The sequence below is a fragment of the Cnephaeus nilssonii genome (assembly GCF_951640355.1).
Source record: "Cnephaeus nilssonii genome assembly, chromosome: 7".
Classification (NCBI taxonomy): domain Eukaryota; kingdom Metazoa; phylum Chordata; class Mammalia; order Chiroptera; family Vespertilionidae; genus Cnephaeus; species Cnephaeus nilssonii.
Window position 1 is genome coordinate 77,345,206 of NC_137078.1, and position 14,134 is coordinate 77,359,339.

General features: G+C 38.2%; 1 protein-coding gene across 2 annotated transcripts in view; it reads right to left on the reverse strand.

Moving 5' to 3' along the window:
• Positions 1–14,134, reverse strand: part of RLF (RLF zinc finger) — a 65,399-nt gene that overhangs the window by 12,824 nt on the left and 38,441 nt on the right. For both annotated transcript variants that reach the window (XM_079778107.1, XM_079778108.1), the window contains 3 exons: positions 13,750–13,952; positions 3,104–3,240; positions 265–406 (listed from right to left, as the gene is read on the reverse strand). In XM_079778107.1, the coding sequence (XP_079634233.1) occupies positions 265–406; positions 3,104–3,240; positions 13,750–13,952 (482 nt within the window). The remainder of the gene's footprint in view (positions 1–264; positions 407–3,103; positions 3,241–13,749; positions 13,953–14,134) is intronic.

Genomic DNA, 14,134 nt, shown 5'->3' on the forward strand with positions numbered 1-14,134 from the left:
TTAGGAAAAGCAGATGTAGGGTGATTGAGGTGACAGCAAAGAAACAATCTTCCTTTCCTCCAATGGTCTATCATATCAAATTACTATATTCCATTAAGAAAGGAGGTCAATCTTCAGAAACAATTAAGATATGTCCAACTTCATAACTGTATTAAACCCCAATATTCCTCATTTTTCCTTATTTAAAAGGAGTTGCCTGAGAGTTATCTCCCCCCTCATTTCTTCCCTCCAACACAATCAGCATAAAAAGCATAAATTACTCACTTCAGTCTGTACAACTCTAATGAGGCAAAATAAATGCTGCTGTGTTTTAGCTATGACACCAAACTGACGACAGCGCTCCAAGAAAGTGTCTATAGAAGGGTCAATTCTTCTTTGCAGTTTACTCCAAAAGAGAGTCAATTCCCTATAAAACAAAAAATTAAGGTAAAACACTTAAAGCAACTGGTAGCTGCTATAAACCTCTCCATCCCATTTTTTGGAATGTCATGATGTATCCGGCCAGCATCGAACTATGAACCAGGAGTTCAAGGTTCACTTCCCCATCAGGCACATGTCGGGGCTGCAGGCTCGATCCCCAGGGTGTTCATGAGGCAGCTGATCAATGATTCTCTCTCATCACTGATATTTATCTCTCACTCCCTCTCCCTTCCTCTCTGAAATCAATAAAAGTTTATTTTTAAAAAATAATCAACCAATGAATGCATAAATAAGTGGAACAACAAATTTCTCTCTCTCTCTAGTCAATAAAATAAATATGTTTAAAATTAAGTGACTGCTTTTATTATCATACCCAACTTTACTGTCATATTTTTACAAATATATCTTATCAAAAATACCACTTAAAAAAAAGTCTTTGTAAAACAATAGAAGGGTAAAAAAAAGTTTCCAAAATCTTAAATTTTAGATTATATTTCTCTTTGAATTGCTTTGAAGGAGCTTACTTTTAACAAAATCTGAAAAGTGATTTTAAGATTTTCTTTTCTCATTATAGCTCCTTGGGAGGCCAATAAGAGGGAAATCCCTATTAATCCTTTCCTGCTCCAGGGAACAGCACTAATCCTAGAGCCACTAACATCCTTAGAAGGCTAATGGTAGCAGAGTAAAGAGAAGAAAGAAAAAGTATGGGTCACTATAAAAGGGAAGCTGTATCAGGGTTATTAAAAGAACTGTGTTGACTGTAGTTTTAAAAATAGTTTATAACACATCCATATGTGATTTAATGTATTCTTTGCACTGAAAACCTAACAACTAGCAGATAGTTTTTCATTAGAGGCAGAGGTTAACTGTGACAAGAAAAATAAGAGTTTGTTCTTCAAGTGAATACATCTGTTTTACTGAAGGTAAAAATCTCTAATCTCTAATGCAGGCGTCCTCAAACTACGGCCCGCGGGCCACATGCGGCCCGCCGAGGACATTTATCCGGCCTGCTGGGCATTTTTGCCATTTTGCTTTTTTACTTCAAAATAAGGTATGTGCAGTGTGCATAGGAATTTGTTCATAGTTTTTGTTTTTTTTAAACTATAGTCCGGCCCTCCAACAGTCTGAGGGACAGTGTACTGGCCCTGTTTAAAAAGTTTGAGGACCCCTGCTCTAACGCATAAAAACAACCACCTCTACTTGATTTAGTAATCAAAAACCTCACTGCTTCGCCCTGGGTGGTGTGACTCAGTAGTCAGAGATGGACAAAGGTTTGATTCCCAGTCAAGGGCACGTACCTGGGTTGCAGGAGGCAATGGTGTCTCTCTCTCATATCAATGTCCGTCTACCTCCCCCGCCCCCCTCCCTACCTTCCATTCTAAAAATCAATGGGAAAAAATCTTTGGGAGAGGATTAACAACAACAAAAACAACGATAACAACAAAAAACCTCACTGCTACTTAATCATTTTTTTAGATATTATCCACAATGATTATTACAAAATATATTTTAAGCCCCTATCCCACATAACTTTGGCATAGGGACTTGGTGGTAAAGACTGCCATTTGAATTAGTCAAAAATCTGAGACCTTGGGCAATCACAAGACTTCTCTCTCTAATCTCTCTGATCTTCCACTGCCTACCTCATCTATGAAATGATTATTATGAGTGGGTGAAATAATTTACAGTACTCAAGTAATATTTCTACATAAAATAGTAAACAAAAAGAAATATAGTGATATACAAAATGCTAATAACATAAAATTATGCAAATATACACAGACACTCCAAAGGGAGATGAAGGCTAACGTGTACAAAAGGGTTTATTAGGTTTTTCTATAAACAAAATGCTCATTTCAACTTCAGGGCATCTTTAGTTTCTAAAATACTCAAGGCTCCTCTAATTAAGGTAATGCACAAATCCAATCTATTCTTTGAATTAAAGCTCAAATACTTTTCTTAAACACTGGTGTACAGTGAAAATCTTTTTCTAACCTCCTATAACATTATCCATACCACTAATCTGATTTATTATTGACAGACTCTTGCATTTTAGAGGTTTCATATGTATCAGGTTTGTCTTCTGACCTAAATAGACTCAATACAGTTAGAATGAAAGAACCATGGGTGACACCTATTGTTTCCTTTTTAACAACTAAGTTCTCAGGAGGCAAACAAGATATAAAATGCAATTAAAACCAAAATAATGCAATTCTGCAATATAGTACCAAAGTTGGGAAAGAAATTACTATTCAAATGGATTACCTTCTCTAGTGCAAGTCTGATCTAAAAACCTAGATGAGTAGGTTTCCACATAAGAGGAGAAAAATGACTACAGAAGATATAATAAATGTAAAGGAAAACAACCTAACTCCAATATGTTTCATAGTGCCATAGTTTTATCTTCAAAGAAAAAGGCACATATTAGAGTTAACAAACAACCTTCTATGGGATGACAAAGATAAGCTCAAACTTTTTACCCTTTATTTTTGGACTCTTTCAGAAAAGATTAAACCAATGCTATCATTAATTAAATGGGTTAGCTTATAAACAAAATTTTATTCACAAGTCATCATTTAATTTGTTTAGACTTTAAATTTGAAACAAACCAATGTTTTACATAAACCCTAAATGCTATACTATGCACTAACAAATAAAGGAAATAAAAAGTAAATATACTTACCAAGAACAATATACATTTGCAGTTTGGAGCTGCTGGGTAAGGTAAGTCGTACAAAGAACAAATGCTGTGTTATCCTGACCCTCGGATTCCAGATTACATATGATGTCCAATATTTCCTTGCAGTCGACCTTTGCAATCTATCAAAAATGAGATGAGTAAGTAAAAAAGAAAATGGTGACTTTCCTGAACACTTTGTTGTATAACATAAAGCTTCCATTTTGATAATTGGTGAGGCAAGAATTAGATAAAATTTTCTTCTATGACCTAATGTCTGAGTTTTATAGAAAGAAATATTTTATATACGAAAATATTAAACAGAGAAGAGAACAGATACTATAAGAAGTTCCACTGCAGTCCCAACATGATAAAAACATTTTAGTACAGTTAAAAAAAAATTACTCATGAACATTGCTACTATCTAAATGAGTCAAATTATGTAGACTAACTTCAGGTCATTTTCAGCTGAAATACCATCATATTCCCCATTTTTTATTTTGTTTTCAATCTTATTCAAGTCGCTCCAATTACAGATAGAAAAATAAAGGGCTTACCCTTGCTGCCAGTAGGGCTAGAGGAAGACAACTGAGAAACTGTTTTAAATATAAATGCTGTATTAACATATCATTTTTTCATATAAATAAGGAAAAAATATTGTGGGTGAGTTTTTCAAACTGAAACACTTATATATATTTTTCATTTACACTATTTATGGGAATCTTAAAAAACAAACAAACAAGAACAACCTCTGGGCAAATCAGTAAAATTTTCTAGGGCTTTTTTTTATATATTGACTAGTGGCCAGTGCACGAAATTTGTATGGGGGGGGGGCGCTGTCCCTCAGCTTAGCCTGCACCCTCTCCAATGTGGGATCCCTCGGGGGATGTCCAACTGCCGGTTTAGGCCCGTTCCCTGTGGGATCAGGCCTAAACCGTTCCCTGTGGGATCAGGCCTAAACCGGCAGTCGGACATCCATTTCGCAATCCGGGACCGCTGGCTCCTAACTGCTCACCTGCCTGCCTGCCTGATCACCCCTAACCACTCTGCCTGCCAGCCTTCTCGTCCCCAGCTGCCCCCCCTTGCCGGCCTGATCACCCCCAACTGCCCCCCCCTGCTCGCCCCCAACTGCCCCCCCCCCCTGCCGACCTGCTCGCCCCCAACTGGCCTCCCCTCCTGGCCTGATCACCCCTAACCACCTCTGCCTCAGCCTCGCTTTGTCTGGAAGGTCTCCTGGTCTAATTAGCATATTACCCTTTTATTAGTATAGATAAAATAGGAGAATAAAACCTCTAAAGGTCCTTTCTCTCTACTTTATCATGTCCCTGTCTTAATAAGCAGAATGTAAAGAATATAATCTATTTCATGATTGCTTCAGTATTATAAATGGTCGGGGCGCATGCAGGAGGCAACCAATCAATGTGTTTCTCTCACATCCATGTTTCTCTCTGTCTTTCCTCTTTCTTCCACTCTCTAAAAGATCAATGGAAAAATATCCTCAGGTGAGGATTAACAAAAAAAAAAAAGAAAAAAAAGAAAGAAACATCAATAATGAGAGAATTGTCCATGGGCTGCTTCCTGCATACGCCCCCTACTGGGAATTGATACTGAAACCTCGGCAGGTGCCCTGACCTGCAATCAAACCAGGACCTCCTGTTTCATAAGTTGATGCCCAACCACTGAGCAACACCAGCTGGGCAATTTTTGTTGTTCTTCTTCTTAAATATGGTTCCTCTCCCTAGGGTTTATGGATATTTTAAATAATATATTGTGGCAACTTTGGAAATCTGATTCCCCCATCTCTTTAGGGTTTGTTATTGTTACTATTTATTTATTTAGTGACTTTCCTGGAATAATTCTGTTAAAGTCTATATACTTTGTCATGTGTGGCCACTATAAGTCTTTGCTCAGTTTGCTTAATGGTCAGCTACATATTCAACATATTCAGATTTGTTTAAATGCCTTGAACAAGTAGGTCTCTCTGCTTTTGACAAGCAGCTGTGTTTGTGTTAGGGCCGTGGTCGGCAAACTGCAGCTTGCGAGCCACATGCGGCTCTTTGGCCCCTTGAGTGTGGCTCTTCCACAAAATACCACAGCCTGGGCGAGTCTATTTTGAAGAAGTGGCATTAGAAGAAGTTTAAGTTTTAAAAATTTGGCTCTCAAAAGAAATTTCAATCGTTGTACTGTTGATATTTGGCTCTGTTGACTAATGAGTTTGCCGACCACTGTGTTAGGGGGGCATGCTTTCAACATATCAGTAGGCAGTTTACAACTTTGCCCTTAATTTCCTAGTTGTATAGAGCCCCAAGTTAAACAAGAGGTGAGGGATTAGGGCCTTCTAGGGTCATTCCTTAGTAGACACATAGTCCTGTACATGCATGTTACTTTCCAGAATCCTAGGAATATATCAGAGGTTTTCAAAGTCCCCTATCCCAGTTTTTCTTCTTAATTTTTTGACCAATCTCTTGTTAACCTGACTAGTTAGTAATGCCTCCTCAGACAACTGTCATGTTAATAAGTTATCACTAATTTTTTTTGACACATATTCTGAAGACAGAGGTTTTGGCAGAGTAAACTCTTTTTTAAAAAAATCTATTTTTATTGATTTCAGAGAGGAAGGGAGAAGGAGAGAGAGATAGAAACATCAATGACAAGAGAGAATCATCAATCGGCTGCCTCCTGCACGCCCCCCACTGGGAATCGAGCCTGAAACTCGGGCAGATGCCCTTGACCAGAATCGAACCCGGGACCCTTCAGTCCGCGGGCTGACACTCTGTCCACTGAGCCAAATCAGCCAGGGCCAGAGTAAACTCTTGAGTCAAATAAAGATAAGTCCTGAGAATGGAGCTTTTTAGAAAATTGCCAGATATGTCAAAGAGTGACAAGTCACTGGGGATGGGCTTTTGCAGAGTTCCAAGACCATTCTGCTGCTTTCTTAAGTGGCTGCTAGGCTGCTGGTTTTTACAGCTATCAGAGTTTCAAAGTTGCTGTCAAGGTTACTGTGAAGTTGGTAGGGGACAGGTGGGAAGCAGGGAAAGTTAAAATGCCACCACGCTTGCTGTTCTTACTGAAATTCATCTGTTTTTCTTGACTAAAACCTCCTAAGATTGTGGTAAGCCATTATGTAATTTCCAGAGTTCTGAAAAAGTAAATCTCATCCACTCTCTGATTTCAAATGCTGATGACTTGGAACTCTTAATTTCCAGCTCAGACCTCTCCCCTAAATCTCACATTGTGTGACTGCTCTCTGTTGCTCCTCTTCTTTGTGTTATTTATCTTTGAATCCCCAGTGCCAAGTAAAATCGTCCAATGAATATATGTTAAATGGTTGAAAGGCATGTCTATTATTTCTTACAATAACAAGTAAGTCTAAAATTATGTCAAAATAAAATGTCTAATTTTATTATTTAAAAAAACATCACCTTAGCTATTGTAAAAAATGAACTGTGGGGACAAGAGTAAATGCAATTATTAGACTTTCATGATAATCAGCCAACTAAACATCAATAGTGGCATAAGAGACCGTGGGTAAAGTATATTTTTCTTCCTCCGTTATTTTCATGCTTAGGCTACCAAGGTAAACTAGTATTCTGGCCAGTGACATAACTGAAATATTTTCAATCTAAAACAGTGGTTTTCAATCTAGAATTTTCCTGATCCATTCTGAGATATAATACAAATAATTTGTTTATAATAATATATTTTTAAAACTGAAACTGGTAAATGTCTTTTCAAAATGGAATTGAAGTGGATTTAATTATCCATATAAAAGATTCCTGTCACATGCACCCTTAACGTAGGAGAAAGGTAGGAGTTATAGTTAACAAGCCTATATTTCATGTAAACCTAGGCCTATCTTTGGGAGAGTTAAGTTCATAGACATCACTTGAAAAAAGGATTCTAAACATCTGGCTTCTTTTAAACTGTAGCAATACCACAGACCATCACTACATTGAGCGGTACCATGTGGGTTATTAAGCCCCCTCCCTTTTTTTGGCTGTTAGCTGCCCTCCCAGCTGGAGCTCTGCTTGGCTTTGGAGAGGAGCAGGTAAGGAGAAAGAGGACAGCAAGGCTGAGGGTCAAATGCTGGGACTCATAATTCATAGAGACTCACAGGACTGGGGACACCTCCAGAGACAGAGGCTAGGAGACAGGATAGGGGCTGGCTGACCTGAAGGAAGAGACTTGGGGTGCGGGGGGTGGTATTTGCTTGGATGACTGGCAGATGAAGGAAGAGGTTGAGGGAGGGTGTTTGCTTAGATGACTGGAAGATGGAGGGATAAGGACAAAGATTACTGCTGGGAGGAAGACAGATCTGGGGGAAATGTGTCAAGAGGGCAGCAAGGTCCCTTAAAGGGCGAGGGGGGGGGCGGCGCTCATAAATGCAGGAAGGAAGCCAGGGTCCATAGGAACAGGAAAGGGCTTGGGGAATTGATTAAGCTCAGCTCCAATCCCTGTGCCTTTCAGGCGCTCTGGAAGATGGAAGGCTCCAGAGTGCGGCACTGAGGAAAGTTGGGCAGGGCCCAAGGCCCAGGTTGGCTAGAGGAGATAAGGTGGCCAAGAAGCCAGTGGGTGATCTCCATCAAAGGCAGCACAGAGACCTCCCCGGTAGTCGGTAGTCAAAGGGAATGCAGTTGCTGAGGGTGGGGTGGAGGCCTTCCACAAGGGCACATATAAGTTTTTTAAAGCAATAAATGGCCATTGATTCTTCTAGTTAAATCCAATGACTGTGTGTATCTAAGAGAAACTTATAATGTCCTACTGAATTTTTGAAAATGATGTCTAACTCTCCAAAATGACTGCACCAGTGTAATCATACATCAACCAAAACCCATACATCAACCAAAATCAATCAAAGTAACCCATGAAAGTGAGACTAGATGTGAGATCCAGAGACATACTAAGTCATGGGAAGATGCCTCTTCAAAGCAATTAAAAAAAACATACCTCTGGTCTAGCCAGTGTGGCTCAGTGATTGAGGGTCAACCTATGAACCAGGGGGTCATGGTTCAATTCCCAGTCAGGGCACATGCCTGGAGCTCAATCCCCAGTAGGGGGTGTGCAGGAGGCAGCCACTCAATGTTTCTCTCTCATCATTTCTCTCTCTCCCTCTTCCTTCCTCTCTGAAATCAATAAAAATATGTATATTTTAAAAACACCTCTGCTTTAAAAGATAAAATATTTAAATAGACAAATTCTCAATTTCTTCAGAATGTCTTTTTACCTTTAGTGTATTTTTGAGTACATCTCATTCCCTATATGACCATAATGATAAAGTAAAATTAATTGGATTTTAATTTTAAATTTAATTAAATTTAATTATACAATGTTATTATTCCTTGATCCGGATTCATCTTTATCTTCTTTCTTATTTAAAATACACCTAGAATTTCCATGTTCGTGTTTACTTTTACTTCTACTCCCAAACTGAATTCCCAATGGGTCCTGTTTAAATGTATTTGCTCTGTTTATCATTTATACCTAGTAACTGTGTCAATTCCCAACAGCATTAGACTGGTGAGTAAATTAGGCCCTGTTTGTCTATTCCTTTTCCCATCAAGAGAAGAAACAAGCCTTTGCTACTGTGGCTATTAACCACATTAAACACTGAAGATATAGTTCATTCAGGGTCCAGGACTGAAATGGTCACCTACCCTAACTATGTCAAGAACTTTGCTGACAGATTTCTTGGTTCTTCATAATAATAGAAGTGCTTCATGTTTAAAACATGATTATCCTTCTCACTGTATGTAGAAAACTTGATCTTTGCAATGATTTTTTTTCAGTAGTAAAAAAAAAAAGGAAACATCCACTTGGGACACTGGGCCATGGCCAAGTCTGTGACCTTCATTAAAATCTTTTCATATGTAAAATTAATAGCAATGTCATCGCATTCAATTCTAAATGGAAGTATTTACATACAAACTAGGACTTGAGGATTCCATGGAGTTCTGAATTTTGGCTTTCAAGCTGACCCTATCGATTCTTAATTGTATGGGTCTTCCCCAGCAGAGGTTTCCCATTACACACATCTATTACTGTGATACCCACAGGTGCCAAATGTTAAGTACTTGTATTCCCACCTGTTGCTCAAGTTAATTTGACTCTTCTGAACTCAGCTGAAGTAGATGGCAAAATATGTGTATAACTCTTCTACCTTAGAACATATGCTGATTTTAAAGTAATGACACCAGTGATTCATTAGTATTTTTGCAAAGGAACTTTTAAAGATTCTTTTTGCCCTAGATGGAGAGGGGAGAGGGGAGAGGGGAGAGGGGGAGGGAGAGATAGATCTATGTGAGAGTGTAACATCAATCAGCTGCCTCCTGCATGACTCTAGCGGGTATGAATCCCGCACCTGAGCATGTACCAGCCAGAGCTGTTCTGCTACTTTTGAGGAGAATAAAATGTAGGGAGCAACAATGAAAGCAAGTACATCAATTTGGAGGCTTCTGACTTCATCTTTTTATCCCCAATGCCTAAGATAGCACTTGGTATACAAACCCTTAGATATTTAACACCTAGGCCAATATTTATTATCACTTATATCTTTACTAGTGTTCCCGTTGCAGGAAAAATCCTGCAATAGGGTTTCCTGCTGCACTCTACCCCACCCCGCCCGCTCTCCTTCCTTCTCCCCCGGCCCCGCCTCCGCTCCTCCCTTCTCCCCCAGCCCTGTCTGCTCTCCTTCCTTCTCCCCCGGCCCTGCCTCCGCTCCTCCCTTCTCCTCCCCCTGGCTTGCTTGCTTCTCCACAGCTTTGCTCCCTTCTGCAGCTCTTGGCTTCTTTCTACGCTGTCTTGGTATGCAAATTAGCCGCCATCTTTGTTGGGGTAATTTGCATACCCATCCTGATTGGTTGGTGGGTGTGGCTTGTCGTATCGAAGGTGCGGTCAATTTGCATATTTGTCTATTATTAGATAAGATTATTATTTTTTAAATATTTTTATTGACTTCAAAGAGGAAGGGAGCGGGAGAGATAGAAACATCAATGAGAGAGAATCACTGACTGGCTGCCTCCCACACGCTCCACACTGGGGACTGAGCCCGCAACCCGGGCAACCCGGGCATGTGCCCTTGGCCAGAATCGAACCTGGAACCCTTCAGTCCAAAGGTTGACGCTCTAGCCACTGAGCCAAAACGGCTAGGGCATCACTTATATCTTTAATATAATATGCTCAGGTATAAATCTCAACATAATCACTTTAAGCTCTGTGACCAATGTACATATTATTTAATCTGAGCCTTAGCTTCCTCACCAATAAAATGGAGCTAACAGTTATTGTGAGGATTAAATGAGACAATGTATATAAAGCACTTAGCCTAATGCCTAATACATAGTAAGGACTCAAAAAAATGGTGGCTGGTTATTCACTACCCATTTCCTCACCTTTAACATTGAGAATATAGTTGGAAGACAACGGACTTCATTCAAAAGGAATCAGAAAAAGAAATAAAGCTCCTAATATTAGGAATATCGGGAGCTTAGTTATGGACATGTTAAGTTTGAGATGCTATTAGACATACAAGCAGATATAACTAGGCAGTTGGATTTATAAGTCTGGAGTTCAGAGGAGGGAAATGGTCTAGAAATTAAAACATTTGGGATTTAAACCATAATTGGTACTTACCATCATGAGTCTAGATGAGATAATCGAAAGAATAAGTGTAGATAGAAAAGAGAGAATACTCAAAAACAGAGTCCTAGAGTAGAACTGAGAAAGAGCAACCAATGAGGTAGACATAAAACCAAGAGAGTGTGGTAAACCAGAACCAAGTGGAAAAACTGTTAAAAGTTTAAAAGACAAAGAAGTTAGATTGAATAAGATGAAAACTGAAAATGCTTCATTGGACTTAGTGATGTGGTAAACTGGCAGGGGTGAACACCATATTAGAAAGTATTCAAGGATAAAAATGTTAAACAGTAAATTTAGACAATTCATTCAAGAAATTACCCCAAAAGGCCAGGAGAGAAATGGGGTGGTAGCTGGAAGAGGAAGTATAATCTTAAAATTTCTTTTTTAAAGATAGAAAAATTAACAACATAAATCCTGGCAAGATAGATATAGCAGAGGTTGAAATTGATGGTTCAATAGAGAAAAGAACTGCTGCTGAAACTGCTGTTGAGGGAGAAGAGCAGATGGGATCTGATACTGAAGTCAAGGGGAATGACCTAAGCTGGAAGAACAGATATGTCCTTAGTAACAAAAGAGAAGCTGTATATGCATAGATGCAGGCAGGTGAATAGATGTCATGGAAGGAGCTTTTGGAAATTCTCTTATAACTGCCTCCATTTCCTCAGAGAAATAGAAAGTTCATAAACAGAGTGACATGGGACACAAATTATAGTATAGGTTTGAAGAGGAAGAAAAAGTATGAAATAGTAATCTAAGACAGTGGAAGAATAATAAAGAAATATAGTGATTTAAAGTAAAACTTAGTTGGCAGATGTTTCTCCACATAAGTTTGGCATCACTGATGCAAGTTAAGATAAAGAGTTGGTGGAGTCCTAGCCGCTTTGGCTCAGTGGATAAAGTGGATAAGAGTGTTGGCCTGGCCCTAACCGGTTTGGCTCAGTGGATAGAGCCTTGGCCCGCTCGGACTGAAGAAGGGTCCCAGGTTCGATTCCGGCCAAGGGCATGTACTTGGGTTGCAGGCTCGATCCCCAATAGAGGGGCGTGCAGGAGGCAGCTGATGGATGTTTCCAATTCTCTATCCCTCTCCCTTCCTCTCTGTAAAAATCAATAAAATATTTATTTTTTTAAAAAGTGTTGGCCTTCGGACTGAGGTGTTCTGGGTTTGATTCCGGACAAAGGGCATTTGCCTAGGTTGTAGGCTCAATCCCCAGTAGGGGGTGTGTAGGAGGGAGTCAATAAAAGATTCTCTTTCATCATTGATGTTTCTATCTCTCTCTCCCTCTTCCTTCCTCTCTGAAATCAATTTAAAAAAAATTTTTAAAGAAGTTTGTGGAAATTCAGGGACTCAGGATACTGGTTAGTCAAGTAAGTACAGATAAGGGAGAGATCAGCAGAGGAATTGAAGGTGTATGTAAGAGAATGATAACTGACTATGGAAAAGTGAAGTAAGGAGGGAAGTGAGAGCATGTTGAGGATGAGGGAGAGTGACAAGGTGACAGGATGAATTATTGGTCCTGGTGGAATCTTTATATCAAGCATGTCAAACTCGCGGCCCACAATGAATATACAATGAGTATTTTTGCAGCCCAAACAATATACTGGTATATAAGAAACATTTTAATAAAAATTTCGTAATTTAATTTTTACAATATCCTGTTATACATAGTTATTTATAATGAACTACAACGTTCACTAATGACTGATTAATATAATCGTGTTGCATTCATTTCCCTTACGCACCTTACACGCAGGCGCACCATTTCTCTCCACTAATACTAGCAGCGAATATTTTAGCAGCCGATTGCCACGTCATTAGTCTTGGACTCACTTGTTTGGTGTGCGCAACAGGAAATATTTCGCTTTTAGAGAACAAGAAAAATAGATTTATTTGTGTTACGCTTATTTGTGCAGTTATTCATGTCTGGCAAGTTAACGTTCAAGAAAAAAATATTAATTTTTATTAAGATGTTTTATTATTTTATGTTAACGATTACTCATTTATTTCAGTCCTTTGTATTTAGCATGTCTCTATCCAAATAAACCTACATTTCCATGAAATTTTAAGCCTTTGTTTTTTTTGCGGCCCACATAAACATAAACCTTGTTTATTTGGCCCATGTGAGACTTTGAGTTTGACATGCTTGCTTTATATTAAAGGGAATGAGGTGAAAAGACAGAGGAGAGTTGCATTTGGAAGGTAGAATACTTATAGTTTAAATTGTCATAAAAGTTTAAGAATTACTACACCATAGATCCAGATCCATGGGGTTCCTTCATTAAATAAGAAAGGTGAATGTAGACGTAAAATGAGAATCCCTATGTCAGATTTGAATGGCAGGTAAGAGAAGTAAAGACAGATGATGAATTACAGACTAGGAATTCCTCATTTTTCGCTGTATAACTTATCAAAAACTATTAGAAAAAACTAATTTTAACTTTTCTAAGGAAAACAATGACTCAGGTTTTAAAAAAAAGAATGCAATGTGACTGATAAAATAGTTTAAAAAAAGACTCAATCACTTATTTTCAATGGTATCCCATTTGTCCTCTAAATCCCTGTTCAAAATGTATTCATGGGTTCTAAAGTCTTACATTTCTCTGCTTATAGTTAATGTATAAAGTAATTTAAGCTAAAGGTGTCATTCTCTTTAGTTTCTTCCTTGACGCCAGTATTAATAATTCCTGCATTCCCAAACATAGAAAAAAAATTATTTTAAGAAAAAACAACTTTCACATTTAAAGATTTCAAAGCAAACCATTACTCAAACACAAACATCTACATGTTCTTTAATGACCTACTTTTGAAATCTACCTACAACATAACTTTATATTCAATCTGTTGAACACTTAAATATACAATTAAAACAATAATTTTCAAATAAAAAAATCCAAAACAGTACTTTTCAGTAGTCGGGGAGGGGGTGTCTTGGTTTTCATCCTGCCATGCAGCATTTATCAAATTCTACTAAAATTCATAGTAAATCTGAATGACAACAGTAGTTATTTGCTTTACTCACCTCCTTAATAGCATCTTCATTAGGGAGAATGGAACATAAGCATGTGATATAGGCTTGCTGAAAAGATGACACATTTGAAATTTCTTTAGATTCTGCACACAGTTTTGATAAGGCAGTAGCCTGAGGGATGCAGTTAGATTTCAACAAATGTTTTATTCGCATTTGCAGAAAGAAAGGTCCTTCTTCAGCAATCAACTTATTGACTAGAAAAAAAGGAAAAATAAAACATTTTTATAATATACCACATAAAATGTCAAGGTTGTTATGATGAAAGTTTGATAGCTTTCAATGTTGTTCATTTGTTTGTAATGAATAAAAAATTCAGTTGATATAACTGGGAAGTTGAATCTAATTTCAATACTCATTTAATAGAGCAGAGTAAAAT